The following is an 18986-nucleotide window of genomic DNA, read 5'->3' on the forward strand; positions in this document are numbered from 1 at the left end:
ACACATTATATAATACTATACAACACAGTATATAATACTATACAACACATGATATAATACTATACAACACATTATATAATACTATACAATACATTATATAATACTATACAATACATTATATAATACTATACAATACATTATATAATACTATACAACACATTATATAATACTATACAACACATTATATAATACTATACAACACATTATATAATACTATACAACACATTATAAAATACTATACAACACATTATATAATACTATACAACACATTATATAATACTATACAACATATTATTTAATACTATACAACACATTATATAATACTATACAACACAGTATATAATACTATACAACACATTATATAATACTATACAACACATTATATAATACTATACAACACATGATATAATACTATACAACACATTATATAATACTATACAACACATTATATAATACTATACAACACATTATATAATACTATACAACACATTATTTAATACTATTCAACACATTATATAATACTATACAACACATTATATAATACTATACAACACATTATTTAATACTATACAACACATTATATAATACTATACAACACAGTATATAATACTATACAACACATTATATAATACTATACAACACATTATATAATACTATACAACACATGATATAATACTATACAACACATTATATAATACTATACAACACATGATATAATACTATACAACACATTATATAATACTATACAACACATGATATAATACTATACAACACATTATATAATACTATACAACACATGATATAATACTATACAACACATTATATAATACTATACAACACATGATATAATACTATACAACACATTATATAATACTATACAACACATGATATAATACTATACAACACATTACATAATACTATACAACACATGATATAATACTATACAACACATTATATAATACTATACAACACATGATATAATACTATACAACACATTATATAATACTATACAACACATTATATAATACTATACAACACATTATTTAATACTATACAACACATTATATAATACTATACAACACAGTATATAATACTATACAACACATTATATAATACTATACAACACATTATATAATACTATACAACACATTATTTAATACTATACAACACATTATATAATACTATACAACACATGATATAATACTATACAACACATTATATAATACTATACAACACATTATATAATACTATACAACACAGTATATAATACTATACAACACATTAACACAATAACACTACTAGGTTCGATAGAGTAGATCAGTGTTGGATGAAACTGACTTCCTGCACCGCTTCTTGAATATTATTATTATTATTATTATTATTTCAATCACGCAACTCATCCAAGTCAAGCACTGCATTAGATGGATAATACTACATTCATTGTCCAACACAACAAAACACAACACAACAATGCAATAACACAAAAAAACAACATCACAACACAACAACAACAACTCAACAAAACAACAACTAGACAACATACACAAAACACAACACGAACACAACACAACAACACCACAACACAACACAACACAACAACATACACAAAACACAACACAACAACACCACAACACAACACAAACACAACACAACACAACACAAACACAACACAACAACATACACAAAACACAACACAAACACAACAACATACACAAAACACCACACAAACACAACACAACAACACAACAACAACACAAAATAACAACAAAACAACAACACAATATCACAACAACACAATATAACACAAAACAATAACACAAAACAACAACACAACAACAACAATACAAAATAACAACACATAACACACATACAACAACACCCAACAACACAAAATAACAACAAAACAACAACACAACATCACAACAAAACAACAACACCGCATTACACAACAACACAACAACACAAAACAACAACAGAAACAAGAAAAACAAATAGCTGTTGTTTCCTCACCTGACTGTCGATTCCCAGCATGAGCAGCATGGAGAAGAAGAGGATCGCCCAGAGAGGAGAGATAGGCAGCTGGGTTACTGCCTCGGGGTAGGCCAAGAACGCCAAGCCAGGACCTGCAACACAACACAGACAGGCAGTTAGAGACGGGATCTGACAACACAACACAGACAGACAGTTAGAGACGGGATCTGACAACACAACACAGACAGAAACAGGATCTGACAACACAACACAGACAGAAACGGCATCTGACAACACAACGCAGACAGACAGTTAGAGACCGGATCTGACAACATAACACAGACAGACAGTTAGAGACGGGATCTGACAACATACCACAGACAGTTAGAGACGGGATCTGAAAACACAACACAGACAGACAGTTAGAGACGGGATCTGACAACACAACACAGACAGACAGTTAGAGACGGGATCTGACAACACAACACAGACAGACAGTTAGAGACGGGATCTGACAACACAACACAGACAGACAGTTAGAGACAGGATCTGACAACACAACACAGACAGTTAGAGACCGGATCTGATAACACAACACAGACAGTTAAAGACGGGATCTGACAAGACAACAGACAGTTAGAGACGGGATCTGATAACACAACACAGACAGTTAGAGACGGGATCTGACAACACAACACAGACAGTTAGAGACGGGATCTGATAACACAACACAGACAGACAGTTAGAGACGGGATCTGACAACACAACACAGACAGTTAGAGACGGGATCTGACAAGACAACACAGACAGACAGTTAGAGACAGGATCTGACAACACAACACAGACAGTTAGAGACGAGATCTGACAAGACAACACAGACAGACAGATAGAGACGGGATCTGACAAGACAACACAGACAGTTAGAGACGGGATCTGACAACACAACACAGACAGTTAGAGACGGGATCTGACAACACAACACAGACAGTTAGAGATGGGATCTGACAAGACAACACAGACAGACAGTTAGAGACAGGATCTGACAACACAACACAGACAGTTAGAGACGGGATCTGACAACACAACACAGACAGTTAGAGACGGGATCTGACAACATAACACAGACAGTTAGAGACGGGATCTGACAACACAACACAGACAGACAGTTAGAGACGGGATCTGACAACACAACACAGACAGTTAGAGACGGGATCTGACAAGACAACACAGACAGACAGTTAGAGACGGGATCTGACAACACAACACAGACAGTTAGAGACGGGATCTGACAAGACAACACAGACAGACAGTTAGAGACAGGATCTGACAAGACAACACAGACAGTTAGAGACGGGATCTGACAACACAACACAGACAGTTAGAGACGGGATCTGACAAGACAACACAGACAGTTAGAGACGGGATCTGACAACACAACACAGACAGTTAGAGACCGGATCTGATAACATAACACAGACAGTTAGAGACGGGATCTGACAACATAACACATCCCATTCCTGTTCAAATACCCATAAAGAGAAGTGTTTCAATGTCCATGGTTTCACAGTGAGTCCTACTGTTCTTCCAAGACTTGCTCTTATTTCTTTGCTCAAATCAAAATGTCATTTGTCACGTGCTCCTGAATACAAGTGTAGACCTTACCCATGAAATGCATACTTACCCAACAACGCAGTTCAAGAAATAGAGTTAAGAAAATATTTACTAAATAAACTAAAAGTAAGAAATAGTCAAATAAAAAAATTAAAAGTAAAAAATAACAATAACGAGGATATATGCAGAGGGTTTTAATGTGGGAGGGTACAGGTTAGTCGAGTTATTTTGTACATGTAGGTAGGGGTAAAGTGACAATGAATAGATGATAAACAGTGAGCAGCAGCAGTGTGAAAACAAAAGGGGGCGGGGGGGGGGGGGGGTCAATGTAAATAGTCCGGGTGGCCATTTGATTAATACGCTAAGTCCTGTATTGTTTCATTAAGATCCATATCAATAGTGAACGGTAATTACCTGAGGCTGCTACTTCTATTATAGGTCTCTTAGTCACGTTGGCCATGAAGCCCACAATGGAGAAGATGACTAAGCCAGCGAACATGCTGGTGAACGAGTTGATGCAGCACACAATGATAGAATCTCTGCAGGGAGATGGAGAGAAAGACAAAAAAGGCATGGGGTTTTGGAACGTCTGTTGTCACACTGATATGGAAGGCCTTATCAAACCACAGCACATTTAAAATAGGGAGGGAGGGAGGGAGGGAGGGAGGGAGGAAGGAAGGAAGGAAGGAAGGAAGGAAGGAAGGAAGGAAGGAAGGAAGGCAGTGTTTTGCGTTCTATAGCCGAGTGTTACTGCAATGTCAATGGACTGACCTATTCATTTCAGAGATGGGGTGTTTGTTCATTCGGTGCCAGGGTTGAACATAGGAGAGAGACAGAGATGATGTGACAGCTGAGAGATGTGTTTTCTCTTTGTCTCTCTCTCTCTCTCCCACCCCCTTTCTATCTCTTTCTCTCTCTACAACCCCCCCTCTCTCTCAAACCCCCTCTCTCTTTCTCTCTCTCTCTCTCTCTCTCTCTCTCTCTCTCTATCTCTCTCTCTCTCTTTCTCTCTCTCTCTCTCTCTCTCCCACCCTCTCAATTCAATTAAATTCAAAAGGGCTTCATTGGCATGGGAAACATATGTTTACATTGCCAAAGCAAATGGAATAGACAATAAAAAAAAGGGAAATAAACAGGAAAAACATTAGTAAACACTACACTCTCAAAAGTCTCGCACTCTCTGTCTCTCTCTCTCTCTCTGTCTCACTTGCTCTCTCATTGGCAGAGGCAGAATATAAACTGATAGCAGAGAGCTGGATGGAACGGTGTCGTAGATTGTAACCTACCTGTAAACATGATTATTGAACGGTGTCGTAGATTGTAACCTACCTGTAAACATTATTATTGAACGGTGTCGTAGATTGTAACCTACCTGTAAACATGATTATTGAACGGTGTCGTAGATTGTAACCTACCTGTAAACATGATTATTGAACGGTGTCGTAGATTGTAACCTACCTGTAAACATTATTATTGAACGGTGTCGTAGATTGTAACCTACCTGTAAACATGAGTATTGAACGGCGTCGTAGATTGTAACCTACCTGTAAACATGATTATTGAACGGTGTCGTAGATTGTAACCTACCTGTAAACATTATTATTGAACGGTGTTGTAGATTGTAACCTACCTGTAAACATGAGTATTGAACGGTGTCGTAGATTGTAACCTACCTGTAAACATGAGTATTGAACGGTGTCGTAGATTGTAACCTACCTGTAAACATGATTATTGAACGGTGTCGTAGATTGTAACCTACCTGTAAACATGATTATTGAACGGTGTCGTAGATTGTAACCTACCTGTAAACATGAGTATTGAACGGTGTCGTAGATTGTAACCTACCTGTAAACATGATTATTGAACGGTGTCGTAGATTGTAACCTACCTGTAAACATGATTATTGAACGGTGTCGTAGATTGTAACCTACCTGTAAACATGATTATTGAACGGTGTCGTAGATTGTAACCTACCTGTAAACATGATTATTGAACGGTGTCGTAGATTGTAACCTACCTGTAAACATTATTATTGAATGGGTTGTAGCTTCCCAGAGCAATCAGTGATCCCAGCCCCAGCCCATAGGAGAAGAAGATCTGAGTGGCAGCATCCAGCCACACCTGACGAGAACAGAGAGACAGAGAGTCAGAACACACTGCAAGTCAAAACACACTGCAAGTCAAAACACACTGCAATTCAAAACACACTGATATTCAAAACACACTGCAAGTCAAAACAAACTGCAAGTCAAAACACACTGCAATTCAAAACACACTGATATTCAAACCACACTGCAAGTCAAAACACACTGGTACTCACAGCATCACATACAGCAATCAGCATCCATTCTCCCTCTGTATCTGTTCACTGATAAAGGCTAGCTACCTCTGTATCTGTTCCCTGATAAAGACTAGCTACCTCTGTATCTGCTAACTGATAAAGACTAGCTACCTCTGTATCTGCTCCCTGATAAAGACTAGCTACCTCTGTATCTGTTCCCTGATAAAGACTAGCTACCTCTGTATCTGTTCCCTGATAAAGACTAGCTACCTCTGTATCTGTTCCCTGATAAAGGCTAGCTACCTCTGTATCTGTTCCCTGATAAAGACTAGCTACCTCTGTATCTGTTCCCTGATAAAGACTAGCTACCTCTGTATCTGTTCCCTGATAAAGACTAGCTACCTCTGTATCTGTTCCCTGATAAAGGCTAGCTACCTCTGTATCTGTTCCCTGATAAAGACTAGCTACCTCTGTATCTGTTCCCTGATAAAGGCTAGCTACCTCTGTATCTGCTAACTGATAAAGACTAGCTACCTCTGTATCTGTTCCCTGATAAAGACTAGCTACCTCTGTATCTGTTCCCTGATAAAGACTAGCTACCTCTGTATCTGTTCCCTGATAAAGGCTAGCTACCTCTGTATCTGTTCCCTGATAAAGACTAGCTACCTCTGAATCTGTTCCCTGATAAAGACTAGCTACCTCTGTATCTGTTCCCTGATAAAGACTAGCTACCTCTGTATCTGCTAACTGATAAAGACTAGCTACCTCTGTATCTGTTCCCTGATAAAGGCTAGCTACCTCTGTATCTGTTCCCTGATAAAGACTAGCTACCTCTGAATCTGTTCCCTGATAAAGGCTAGCTACCTCTGTATCTGTTCCCTGATAAAGGCTAGCTACCTCTGTATCTGATCCCTGATAAAGACTAGCTACCTCTGTATCTGCTAACTGATAAAGACTAGCTACCTCTGTATCTGTTCCCTGATAAAGACTAGCTACCTCTGTATCTGTTCCCTGATAAAGACTAGCTACCTCTGTATCTGCTAACTGATAAAGACTAGCTACCTCTGTATCTGTTCCCTGATAAAGACTAGCTACCTCTGTATCTGCTAACTGATAAAGACTAGCTACCTCTGTATCTGCTAACTGATAAAGACTAGCTACCTCTGTATCTGCTAACTGATAAAGACTAGCTACCTCTGTATCTGTTCACTGATAAAGGCTAGCTACCTCTGTATCTGTTCCCTGATAAAGACTAGCTACCTCTGTATCTGTTCCCTGATAAAGACTAGCTACCTCTGTATCTGTTCCCTGATAAAGACTAGCTACCTCTGTATCTGTTCCCTGATAAAGACTAGCTACCTCTGTATCTGTTCCCTGATAAAGACTAGCTACCTCTGTATCTGTTCACTGATAAAGGCTAGCTACCTCTGTATCTGTTCCCTGATAAAGACTAGCTACCTCTGTATCTGTTAACTGATAAAGACTAGCTACCTCTGTATCTGTTCCCTGATAAAGGCTAGCTACCTCTGTATCTGTTCCCTGATAAAGGCTAGCTACCTCAGTATCTGTTCCCTGATAAAGACTAGCTACCTCTGTATCTGTTCCCTGATAAAGACTAGCTACCTCTGTATCTGTTCCCTGATAAAGACTAGCTACCTCTGTATCTGTTCCCTGATAAAGGCTAGCTACCTCTGTATCTGTTCCCTGATAAAGGCTAGCTACCTCTGTATCTGTTAACTGATAAAGACTAGCTACCTCTGTATCTGTTCCCTGATAAAGACTAGCTACCTCTGTATCTGTTCCCTGATGAAGACTAGCTACCTCTGTATCTGTTCCCTGATGAAGACTAGCTACCTCTGTATCTGTTCCCTGATAAAGGCTAGCTACCTCTGTATATGTTCCCTGATAAAGGCTAGCTACCTCTGTATCTGCTAACTGATAAAGACTAGCTACCTCTGTATCTGTTCACTGATAAAGACTAGCTACCTCTGTATCTGTTCCCTGATAAAGACTAGCTACCTCTGTATCTGTTCCCTGATAAAGGCTAGCTACCTCTGTATCTGTTCCCTGATAAAGGCTAGCTACCTCTGTATCTGTTCCCTGATAAAGACTAGCTACCTCTGTATCTGTTCCCTGATAAAGACTAGCTACCTCTGTATCTGTTCCCTGATAAAGACTAGCTACCTCTGTATCTGCTAACTGATAAAGACTAGCTACCTCTGTATCTGTTCCCTGATAAAGGTTAGCTACCTCTGTATCTGTTCCCTGATAAAGACTAGCTACCTCTGAATCTGTTCCCTGATAAAGGCTAGCTACCTCTGTATCTGTTCCCTGATAAAGGCTAGCTACCTCTGTATCTGTTCCCTGATAAAGACTAGCTACCTCTGTATCTGCTAACTGATAAAGACTAGCTACCTCTGTATCTGTTCCCTGATAAAGACTAGCTACCTCTGTATCTGTTCCCTGATAAAGACTAGCTACCTCTGTATCTGCTAACTGATAAAGACTAGCTACCTCTGTATCTGTTCCCTGATAAAGACTAGCTACCTCTGTATCTGCTAACTGATAAAGACTAGCTACCTCTGTATCTGCTAACTGATAAAGACTAGCTACCTCTGTATCTGCTAACTGATAAAGACTAGCTACCTCTGTATCTGTTCCCTGATAAAGGCTAGCTACCTCTGTATCTGTTCCCTGATAAAGACTAGCTACCTCTGTATCTGTTCCCTGATAAAGACTAGCTACCTCTGTATCTGTTCCCTGATAAAGACTAGCTACCTCTGTATCTGTTCCCTGATAAAGACTAGCTACCTCTGTATCTGTTCCCTGATAAAGACTAGCTACCTCTGTATCTGTTCACTGATAAAGGCTAGCTACCTCTGTATCTGTTCCCTGATAAAGACTAGCTACCTCTGTATCTGTTAACTGATAAAGACTAGCTACCTCTGTATCTGTTCCCTGATAAAGACTAGCTACCTCTGTATCTGTTCCCTGATAAAGACTAGCTACCTCTGTATCTGTTCCCTGATAAAGGCTAGCTACCTCTGTATCTGTTCTCTGATAAAGGCTAGCTACCTCTGTATCTGTTCCCTGATAAAGAATAGCTACCTCTGTATCTGTTCCCTGATATAGGCTAGCTACCTCTGTATCTGCTCACTGATAAAGACTAGCTACCTCTGTATCTGTTCCCTGATAAAGACTAGCTACCTCTGTATCTGTTCCCTGATAAAGGCTAGCTACCTCTGTATCTGTTCACTGATAAAGGCTAGCTACCTCTGTATCTGTTCCCTGATAAAGGCTAGCTACCTCTGTATCTGTTCCCTGATAAAGGCTAGCTACCTCTGTATCTGTTCCCTGATAAAGACTAGCTACCTCTGTATCTGTTCACTGATAAAGACTAGCTACCTCTGTATCTGTTCACTGATAAAGACTAGCTACCTCTGTATCTGTTCCCTGATAAAGACTAGCTACCTCTGTATCTGTTCCCTGATAAAGGCTAGCTACCTCTGTATCTGTCCCTGATAAAGACTAGCTACCTCTGTATCTGTTCCCTGATAAAGGCTAGCTACCTCTGTATCTATTAACTGATAAAGACTAGCTACCTCTGTATCTGTTCCCTGATAAAGACTAGCTACCTCTGTATCTGTTCCCTGATAAAGGCTAGCTACCTCTGTATCTGTTAACTGATAAAGACTAGCTACCTCTGTATCTGTTCCCTGATAAAGGCTAGCTACCTCTGTATCTGTTAACTGATAAAGACTAGCTACCTCTGTATCTGTTCCCTGATAAAGACTAGCTACCTCTGTATCTGTTCCCTGATAAAGACTAGCTACCTCTGTATCTGTTCCCTGATAAAGGCTAGCTACCTCTGTATCTGTTCCCTGATAAAGACTAGCTACCTCTGTATCTGTTCCCTGATAAAGGCTAGCTACCTCTGTATCTGTTCACTGATAAAGACTAGCTACCTCTGTATCTGTTCCCTGATAAAGGCTAGCTACCTCTGTATCTGTTCACTGATAAAGGCTAGCTACCTCTGTATCTGCTAACTGATAAAGACTAGCTACCTCTGTATCTGCTAACTGATAAAGACTAGCTACCTCTGTATCTGTTCCCTGATAAAGGCTAGCTACCTCTGTATCTGTTCACTGATAAAGGCTAGCTACCTCTGTATCTGTTCCCTGATAAAGACTAGCTACCTCTGTATCTGTTCCCTGATAAAGGCTAGCTACCTCTGTATCTGTTCCCTGATAAAGACTAGCTACCTCTGTATCTGTTCCCTGATAAAGGCTAGCTACCTCTGTATCTGTTCACTGATAAAGGCTAGCTACCTCTGTATCTGCTAACTGATAAAGACTAGCTACCTCTGTATCTGCTAACTGATAAAGACTAGCTACCTCTGTATCTGTTCCCTGATAAAGGCTAGCTACCTCTGTATCTGTTCACTGATAAAGACTAGCTACCTCTGTATCTGCTAACTGATAAAGACTAGGTACCTCTGTATCTGTTCACTGATAAAGGCTAGCTACCTCTGTATCTGCTAACTGATAAAGACTAGGTACCTCTGTATCTGTTCACTGATAAAGGCTAGCTACCTCTGTATCTGTTCCCTGATAAAGACTAGCTACCTCTGTATCTGTTCCCTGATAAAGACTAGCTACCTCTGTATCTGTTCCCTGATAAAGACTAGCTACCTCTGTATCTGTTCCCTGATAAAGACTAGCTACCTCTGTATCTGTTCCCTGATAAAGGCTAGCTACCTCTGTATCTGTTCCCTGATAAAGACTAGCTACCTCTGTATCTGTTCCCTGATAAAGGCTAGCTACCTCTGTATCTGCTAACTGATAAAGACTAGCTACCTCTGTATCTGTTCCCTGATAAAGACTAGCTACCTCTGTATCTGTTCCCTGATAAAGACTAGCTACCTCTGATTCCTTGAGCTTTTCAAAGTTGGGCGTGATATAGAAGAGGATTCCATCGATGGCTCCGGGGAGAGTGATGCCACGGCAGAAGAGGATGAAGAGCATGAAGTAGGGGTACGTGGCTGAGAAGTACACCACCTGAAACAGGGAGGGAGGGAGAGACTTGTTAAAATACAAGACAATGGATCTATGCCACCCACCTTACGTCATTACTATAGTTAGGACCCATGCATGGATTAACTGCCATTTTTCCTGTCAAATGTTTCTTAAATCGATTTTGAATCTAAAGCCATGTCTCTTAATTTTGCAAATAAGCCAGGGGACATGCTGGACCCCCCCCCCAAAATCCAATACGGCTGCCAAAATCCAATACGGCTGCCAAAATCCAATACGGCTGCCAAAATCCAATATGGCTGCCAAAATCCAATGTCAAGATTCCTCAGTGCGGTTTAGCCCCTTCTCTCTGAATTGAGTCAGTGTTGCCTATTCCTCAGTGCGGTTTAGCCCCGTCTCTCTGAATTGAGTCAGTGTTGCCTATTCCTCAGTGCGGTTTAGCCCCGTCTCTCTGAATTGAGTCAGTGTTGCCTCTTCCTCAGTGCGGTTTAGCCCCTTCTCTCTGAATTGAGTCAGTGTTGCCTATTCCTCAGTGCGGTTTAGCCCCGTCTCTCTGAATTGAGTCAGTGTTGCCTATTCCTCAGTGCGGTTTAGCCCCGTCTCTCTGAATTGAGTCAGTGTTGCCTATTCCTCAGTGCGGTTTAGCCCCGTCTCTCTGAATTGAGTCAGTGTTGCCTATTCCTCAGTGCGGTTTAGCCCCTTCTCTCTGAATTGAGTCAGTGTTGCCTATTCCTCAGTGGGGTTTAGCCCCGTCTCTCTGAATTGAGTCAGTGTTGCCTATTCCTCAGTGCGGTTTAGCCCCGTCTCTCTGAATTGAGTCAGTGTTGCCTATTCCTCAGTGCGGTTTAGCCCCGTCTCTCTGAATTGAGTCAGTGTTGCCTATTCCTCAGTGGGGTTTAGCCCCGTCTCTCTGAATTGAGTCAGTGTTGCCTATTCCTCAGTGCGGTTTAGCCCCTTCTCTCTGAATTGAGTCAGTGTTGCCTATTCCTCAGTGGGGTTTAGCCCCGTCTCTCTGAATTGAGTCAGTGTTGCCTATTCCTCAGTGGGGTTTAGCCCCGTCTCTCTGAATTGAGTCAGTGTTGCCTATTCCTCAGTGGGGTTTAGCCCCGTCTCTCTGAATTGAGTCAGTGTTGCATATTCCTCAGTGGGGTTTAGCCCCGTCTCTCTGAATTGAGTCAGTGTTGCCTATTCCTCAGTGCGGTTTAGCCCCGTCTCTCTGAATTGAGTCAGTGTTGCCTATTCCTCAGTGCGGTTTAGCCCCTTCTCTCTGAATTGAGTCAGTGTTGCCTATTCCTCAGTGGGGTTTAGCCCCGTCTCTCTGAATTGAGTCAGTGTTGCCTATTCCTCAGTGGGGTTTAGCCCCGTCTCTCTGAATTGAGTCAGTGTTGCCTATTCCTCAGTGGGGTTTAGCCCCGTCTCTCTGAATTGAGTCAGTGTTGCATATTCCTCAGTGGGGTTTAGCCCCGTCTCTCTGAATTGAGTCAGTGTTGCCTCTTCCTCAGTGCGGTTTAGCCCCGTCTCTCTGAATTGAGTCAGTGTTGCCTATTCCTCAGTGCGGTTTAGCCCCGTCTCTCTGAATTGAGTCAGTGTTGCCTATTCCTCAGTGCGGTTTAGCCCCGTCTCTCTGAATTGAGTCAGTGTTGCCTATTCCTCAGTGCGGTTTAGCCCCGTCTCTCTGAATTGAGTCAGTGTTGCCTATTCCTCAGTGGGGTTTAGCCCCGTCTCTCTGAATTGAGTCAGTGTTGCCTATTCCTCAGTGCGGTTTAGCCCCGTCTCTCTGAATTGAGTCAGTGTTGCCTATTCCTCAGTGCGGTTTAGCCCCGTCTCTCTGAATTGAGTCAGTGTTGCCTATTCCTCAGTGCGGTTTAGCCCCGTCTCTCTGAATTGAGTCAGTGTTGCCTATTCCTCAGTGCGGTTTAGCCCCGTCTCTCTGAATTGAGTCAGTGTTGCCTATTCCTCAGTGCGGTTTAGCCCCTTCTCTCTGAATTGAGTCAGTGTTGCCTATTCCTCAGTGCGGTTTAGCCCCGTCTCTCTGAATTGAGTCAGTGTTGCCTATTCCTCAGTGCGGTTTAGCCCCGTCTCTCTGAATTGAGTCAGTGTTGCCTATTCCTCAGTGCGGTTTAGCCCCGTCTCTCTGAATTGAGTCAGTGTTGCCTATTCCTCAGTGCGGTTTAGCCCCGTCTCTCTGAATTGAGTCAGTGTTGCCTATTCCTCAGTGCGGTTTAGCCCCTTCTCTCTGAATTGAGTCAGTGTTGCCTATTCCTCAGTGCGGTTTAGCCCCGTCTCTCTGAATTGAGTCAGTGTTGCCTATTCCTCAGTGCGGTTTAGCCCCGTCTCTCTGAATTGAGTCAGTGTTGCCTATTCCTCAGTGCGGTTTAGCCCCGTCTCTCTGAATTGAGTCAGTGTTGCCTATTCCTCAGTGCGGTTTAGCCCCGTCTCTCTGAATTGAGTCAGTGTTGCCTATTCCTCAGTGCGGTTTAGCCCCGTCTCTCTGAATTGAGTCAGTGTTGCCTATTCCTCAGTGCGGTTTAGCCCCGTCTCTCTGAATTGAGTCAGTGTTGCCTATTCCTCAGTGCGGTTTAGCCCCGTCTCTCTGAATTGAGTCAGTGTTGCCTCTTCCTCAGTGCGGTTTAGCCCCGTCTCTCTGAATTGAGTCAGTGTTGCCTATTCCTCAGTGCGGTTTAGCCCCTTCTCTCTGAATTGAGTCAGTGTTGCCTATTCCTCAGTGCGGTTTAGCCCCGTCTCTCTGAATTGAGTCAGTGTTGCCTATTCCTCAGTGCGGTTTAGCCCCGTCTCTCTGAATTGAGTCAGTGTTGCCTATTCCTCAGTGCGGTTTAGCCCCGTCTCTCTGAATTGAGTCAGTGTTGCCTATTCCTCAGTGCGGTTTAGCCCCGTCTCTCTGAATTGAGTCAGTGTTGCCTATTCCTCAGTGCGGTTTAGCCCCGTCTCTCTGAATTGAGTCAGTGTTGCCTATTCCTCAGTGCGGTTTAGCCCCTTCTCTCTGAATTGAGTCAGTGTTGCCTATTCCTCAGTGCGGTTTAGCCCCGTCTCTCTGAATTGAGTCAGTGTTGCCTATTCCTCAGTGCGGTTTAGCCCCGTCTCTCTGAATTGAGTCAGTGTTGCCTATTCCTCAGTGCGGTTTAGCCCCGTCTCTCTGAATTGAGTCAGTGTTGCCTATTCCTCAGTGCGGTTTAGCCCCGTCTCTCTGAATTGAGTCAGTGTTGCCTCTTACCTTGCCGGTCCACGCGACACCTTTCCAGATGCAGAAATAAACCAGGACCCAGGCGATGGCCAACGTGATGGCGAGAGGCGCTCTGATTTCCCCAGGCTTCTCCAGACCGTCCGTCAATTGGTGCATGTTACGTCTACGGGACAAATCAACCAATGAACCAATCTATCAACCAACCAATCAATCGACCAATCAATACAATTGGTTTATACATCCTTTTTCATCAACCCCATTCATTATTTTCTACACTGGTTTGGTCTAACCAGAGACAAAAAACCAACCAAACTTTTAATAAATATTACAAAATACATGTTCTTACTCCCAGAATTCCTGAACGGCGCTGGTGAGGTTGACAGCGTTCGGGATGCTGTAGTTTGTGTAACAACGCTCTGTATTCCAAGAATTTCCACATGATTGCCATGGTAGCTCCTGGAATAACAAAGACAGAGTTTTTTCTTTTTCTTTCTCTCACGTGTTGTCATTTTGCCCATCTCTTTTCACCCAGGCGACATGCACCACATTATTTTTTTTGAAAGGGTACTGATGGCCAAATTCGATATCTTTTGAATTCACTATACATAAAAGAAACAGTATTTCTTTCTTTTCAGCATTCAAATGGATAACACCCGAAAAGGGGGCCTATGCCCCCTGCTCTTTCAGTCCTCAGTCATGCTACTTAAAGACATTCATCAGGGAAATGTGCTTTTCCTTTTTAAAACCTCCCAGTGAACGAAATGCAATAATCTCACATTAATTCGGTTTTTTTTTTTTGGTACTTTATAACTTTTTCATAGAAAAGCAGTAATATCCATCATACTCACAGAAGTAAAGGAGGACCAGAGATAGTATATGGCCCAGGAAATGATGACAATGTAATAAATATTTAGCCAGAAAGAAAGCACTGCAGCGGCCAGGCCAACACCTAGAACAGCAGGGAAGCGTAGAATTAGGAATGTAATATACCGTCAGTTAATATAACATGAAATGATGTGACACCTTGACTAATTGGAAGAAAATAAAAATAAAATAGCTTTAGCTAGTTATATTAAATATGTGGTTTGATCTGTAATACAACGGGGAGAGGAGACATGCACTGAAATTGCAGATATTTGTATCTGTTTATTGACAACCAGCAAAAAGAGTATTGGATGAGGAGAGCTAATTGTCGGTATATATGGAGACGTATTTCAGTTGAACCTCTAAACGTAGGCTTTTGATTTACCTTTAAACATGGGAGCCAGTTTCCACACCCCAAGCCCTCCAATCGATGTGTACTGACCGAGGGACGTTTCCAGCAGAAACAGGGGCATGCCAGCAAATATGAGCGTCAAAAAGTATGGAATCAAGAAGGCCCCTGAATGGAAGGTGAAAAGGTAAGTAAACAAAAAAATGTAATGGTGAATAAAAGTGACCATTTGCATTGATATACCGGGAACATTTAAAATCATCCAAAGAGATTAAGAGGTTAAGACAATATTTTTGCATCACACTGCTGCGCCTAAAATTAATGATAATTACGCTCAATCGGGAGAGAAAAGGGACCATTTAGATTATTTAAATGAGGGACCCAGAACACATTTCCTGTTTGAAGGGTCAAGTTTTAAGCCTCCTTCTGTTTTTGAAAACACGGAAAAGCGCCGACATCTTGATTACCTCCTCCGTTCTTCCCACATAGATAAGGAAATCTCCAGACATTTCCGAGTCCAATTGCGTACCCGACGCAAGACAGGAGAAAGTCAAATTTTCCACTCCAGTTTTCTCTTTCGGGAAGTTCCTTTTTCTGGACTTTAACGACCAAGGTTTTGGGTTTGTCATTAGGCTCCGCATTCACCTCCGTTAAAACGTGTCCATCCGAGGCTTTAGTTCCATTAGTCGCCATGTCTCTCTGATTAGATGTAGATTTCCTGGCAAGGCTGGCAGGCGGTTGGAAGATTTTAACCCCACTGATCCACGTAGACAGCAGCTCCGCGGTTCGTTACCCAGCCGATGGACCGTTGGATGTGAAGGAGCGGGAACAAGGAAGCGGGAACACGGAGGAAGTTAAAAGCGAACCTGGAAAAAAAGAACAAGAGAATGTTACCAAATAGGACATTTAAAATAATGATAGGACACTAAATATTTACATAATATTGCATTAACACGGAAATTATCCAAATTAAAGTATAGCGCTGAAAATGGGCCGTTTTGAAGAGTTTTCATTGAGTCACTTTGTTGGCGCAGGGGACAAGAGATCACACGAGGACCCTGTGGTGCTTTTTTAAACAGCCAGGGACCGTTGATTTACAGCGTCGTTACTCTCAATGTGTCCCTTATACAACTTTAAAACAGCACACATTCCGCTGACAGGTCATTTAATACTGTTAAGAGGAGAGGCCATCACCGCTGTCCAATTATTCAGCATTTGGATGGTTAATTGTAGCGGAACTCAACCATCAATTTGACAAAAAAATAAGATAAATTACATTTATTCACACGCTATGGCTTAGAATGTATGCCCCCAAATGAGTGTAACGTTATAGATAAAAACGGAATGCAGAGCATTCATATTAACATACATCAGCTTGTCTGTTAATTATCCGAGGTTAAATACTTTGAATATAGTTTTCTTTAATTATTCAGAATAAATGTGAGACAAAAGTCAATTGGTAGATAAAAAAAATAAAATATCGTTCCTGTTACAAGTCAAAACGCATTGTGCGTATTGTGGAAACATTGGCTAGGCAACGTCATGCTTTTGGTATTTTTAGTCATTTATTTGTTTGAATAACACCGTGCCTCTATATCTGTAGTATAATGGTGAAATATTCCCCCTTTTTCCCATCAGCTAGTTGACATTTATGGAAAGAGATGGAGATGGATAAGTGCCCGCAAACAAAAGCCACAAGCTTTACGCGTCAGTCACTCTCCTACGCTTCCTTTCACATTTGCTGATGATATTCCATGAATTATGGAACTTCAAAAAAACGAATCAAATGTAGAATGATGTGATTTATCACTCTCTTTGAAGTTGAATGGAGAAAAAAATATATATATATATATATATCATTGATTTATCCAATGTAGACGAATCATCTCGGCTACTCAGTGCGCCAACATCTGAAACACCGTTTTTCCCCACAGAGACGCAACTCCTCATCTCCAAATGGGTTCACACTGTTCTGTCCAATGTTCTGACCATCGCAATGAAGTTTTCCCACACTGTTAAACGGTAAATGCTGTACTTACAATCAAACTGCTGTGACAGCCAGAATTGTGGGACATGGTATAGTATTCCGTGCGTTCTTCTAAAAGTTGTGTTCGTGAAGCTTCTAACCGGGCAGACCAAAATCAAAATATTTTTTTAGAGATAGATAAGCAGAACTAAACGACGATCCTGATGGGAAAGGTGAGTTTGCAGGAAAGCAGGAACAAGGTGTGAGTGGTGCTGTCCGTTCGCTTGGTGACGCCGAAGGAGAGAGCCAAGCAGAGGAGAGCAGAGCGGGGAAACAACACCACGAAAACAAGGCAGCAGCTTCACCTCGTAACACCGTCTATCTTCAGCGGCCAGGGCTGTTACACGGAGCACAAATCCCCCCGTTCTCATCTACATAGCGTCAATGTCATCTGTAAGTCGACCCTCCCCGTGTCCAACATTTCCACCACTGAGATCGCTGTGGTTTTGAGAAAGGAGCATCTTATTGTCTCGTGGTTTTATTTGCATAGTCTCTTTTACACGAATTGATTGGGTGACTCACAGACAGTTATATGACTTAACATTGTGTTAGCTTTACGTGATTGCTCACATATAGGAACGTTATCATACCCTTAACCGTGTTGATATTCCCAGAAACAATTTTATTGTTCCATTAATCCACTTAATTTGGAATGGTATTTTGATTTTTTTATATTTTAAATATTAGTTTTATGGTGTTGAAAAGCTTTACTTTGTAATTTCTGAGAGATGGGGGAGGGATATTTACACATTGGGGACTTATTCCAGGTTGGGCAAATGCGTCTCCCTGCACATAATTCCCCCCCCACCAATGAATTCAGTCGGGGTCTCAATTTACTGTTGAGAGTTAAAATAGTAGAATACAGTAGGTGCAATTTCGAAACCTGCTAGTGCGTCCGCAGTTTTTCCTCTGTTTATGTCAGAGAAACCAACCATTCCCAGAGAGTGGCAGATATGGAGGCAGATGCCAATCATGCTGTGGTTGCTGGCAAATTGTGATAAGAGGAACCAGTCAATAAAAGCTAGTCTGAGGGTGGGAGATAAATTGAAAAAACTGCGCCTGTAATCTTTTTAATCCGCTGTCTCATGAAATATAATACCCCCGGTGACGGAGGAAAAACAGACTTTAAAAGCAGAATTGAACCCCAAAAATGTTGAGACAAATTAATATATTGATTAGTAGACACTATAGTGTCTCACAGGGAGATTGGGCCTTAGTGAGTTTGAGACTTGGAAAAGTGCAGAGACGAAGAGATAAACAGCTTAAACAGAAAGATGGCCTCTGCTGTGTTCCATTCTGATTGGCTCACTCAGCTAGAATGGGGATTAGGTGTTTTATCCACTCTCTATTCTTTCAAAGCTTGAAGTCCATGCATACCAAATGGTGAATAGATGATTTCATCATGACCCGATCGCCCCAAATCACCTGGCGCCAACAGTATTTCTAATTTCCTACCCACAGTCACCCACTCATTTGGATTGTGAGGCCTTATTCAGGTATGTACCACTCTCTCTGCCGTATCACAGCTTCTGGTCCTTCATCTTCTGATAGGAACTCGTTTCATTGGACTACAAAGCACAGATTTAAAACCAATGTGGAAAGACCTAGAATAACAGTGTTATAAACACGACAGCTGTTATAACATACCA

At 41.6% G+C, this 18986-nt stretch overlaps 1 protein-coding gene across 1 annotated transcript in view; it reads right to left on the bottom strand.

Moving 5' to 3' along the window:
* The window catches only part of LOC139553173 (sodium- and chloride-dependent GABA transporter 1-like), a 32779-nt gene extending 14998 nt beyond the window's left edge, over nucleotides 1-17781 (bottom strand). The window contains exons 1-10 of the mRNA XM_071365203.1: nucleotides 17351-17781; nucleotides 15779-16177; nucleotides 15348-15479; nucleotides 14947-15047; nucleotides 14445-14554; nucleotides 14129-14261; nucleotides 10786-10920; nucleotides 5600-5703; nucleotides 3997-4121; nucleotides 2011-2123 (exon numbers count right to left, since the gene is read on the bottom strand). Of these exons, the coding sequence (XP_071221304.1) occupies nucleotides 2011-2123; nucleotides 3997-4121; nucleotides 5600-5703; nucleotides 10786-10920; nucleotides 14129-14261; nucleotides 14445-14554; nucleotides 14947-15047; nucleotides 15348-15479; nucleotides 15779-16004 (1179 nt within the window). The 5' untranslated portion in view covers nucleotides 16005-16177; nucleotides 17351-17781. The remainder of the gene's footprint in view (nucleotides 1-2010; nucleotides 2124-3996; nucleotides 4122-5599; nucleotides 5704-10785; nucleotides 10921-14128; nucleotides 14262-14444; nucleotides 14555-14946; nucleotides 15048-15347; nucleotides 15480-15778; nucleotides 16178-17350) is intronic.
* Nucleotides 17782-18986: the final 1205 nt, after the last annotated feature.

This window comes from Salvelinus alpinus, chromosome 2, assembly GCF_045679555.1.
Source record: "Salvelinus alpinus chromosome 2, SLU_Salpinus.1, whole genome shotgun sequence".
NCBI classification, from domain to species: domain Eukaryota; kingdom Metazoa; phylum Chordata; class Actinopteri; order Salmoniformes; family Salmonidae; genus Salvelinus; species Salvelinus alpinus.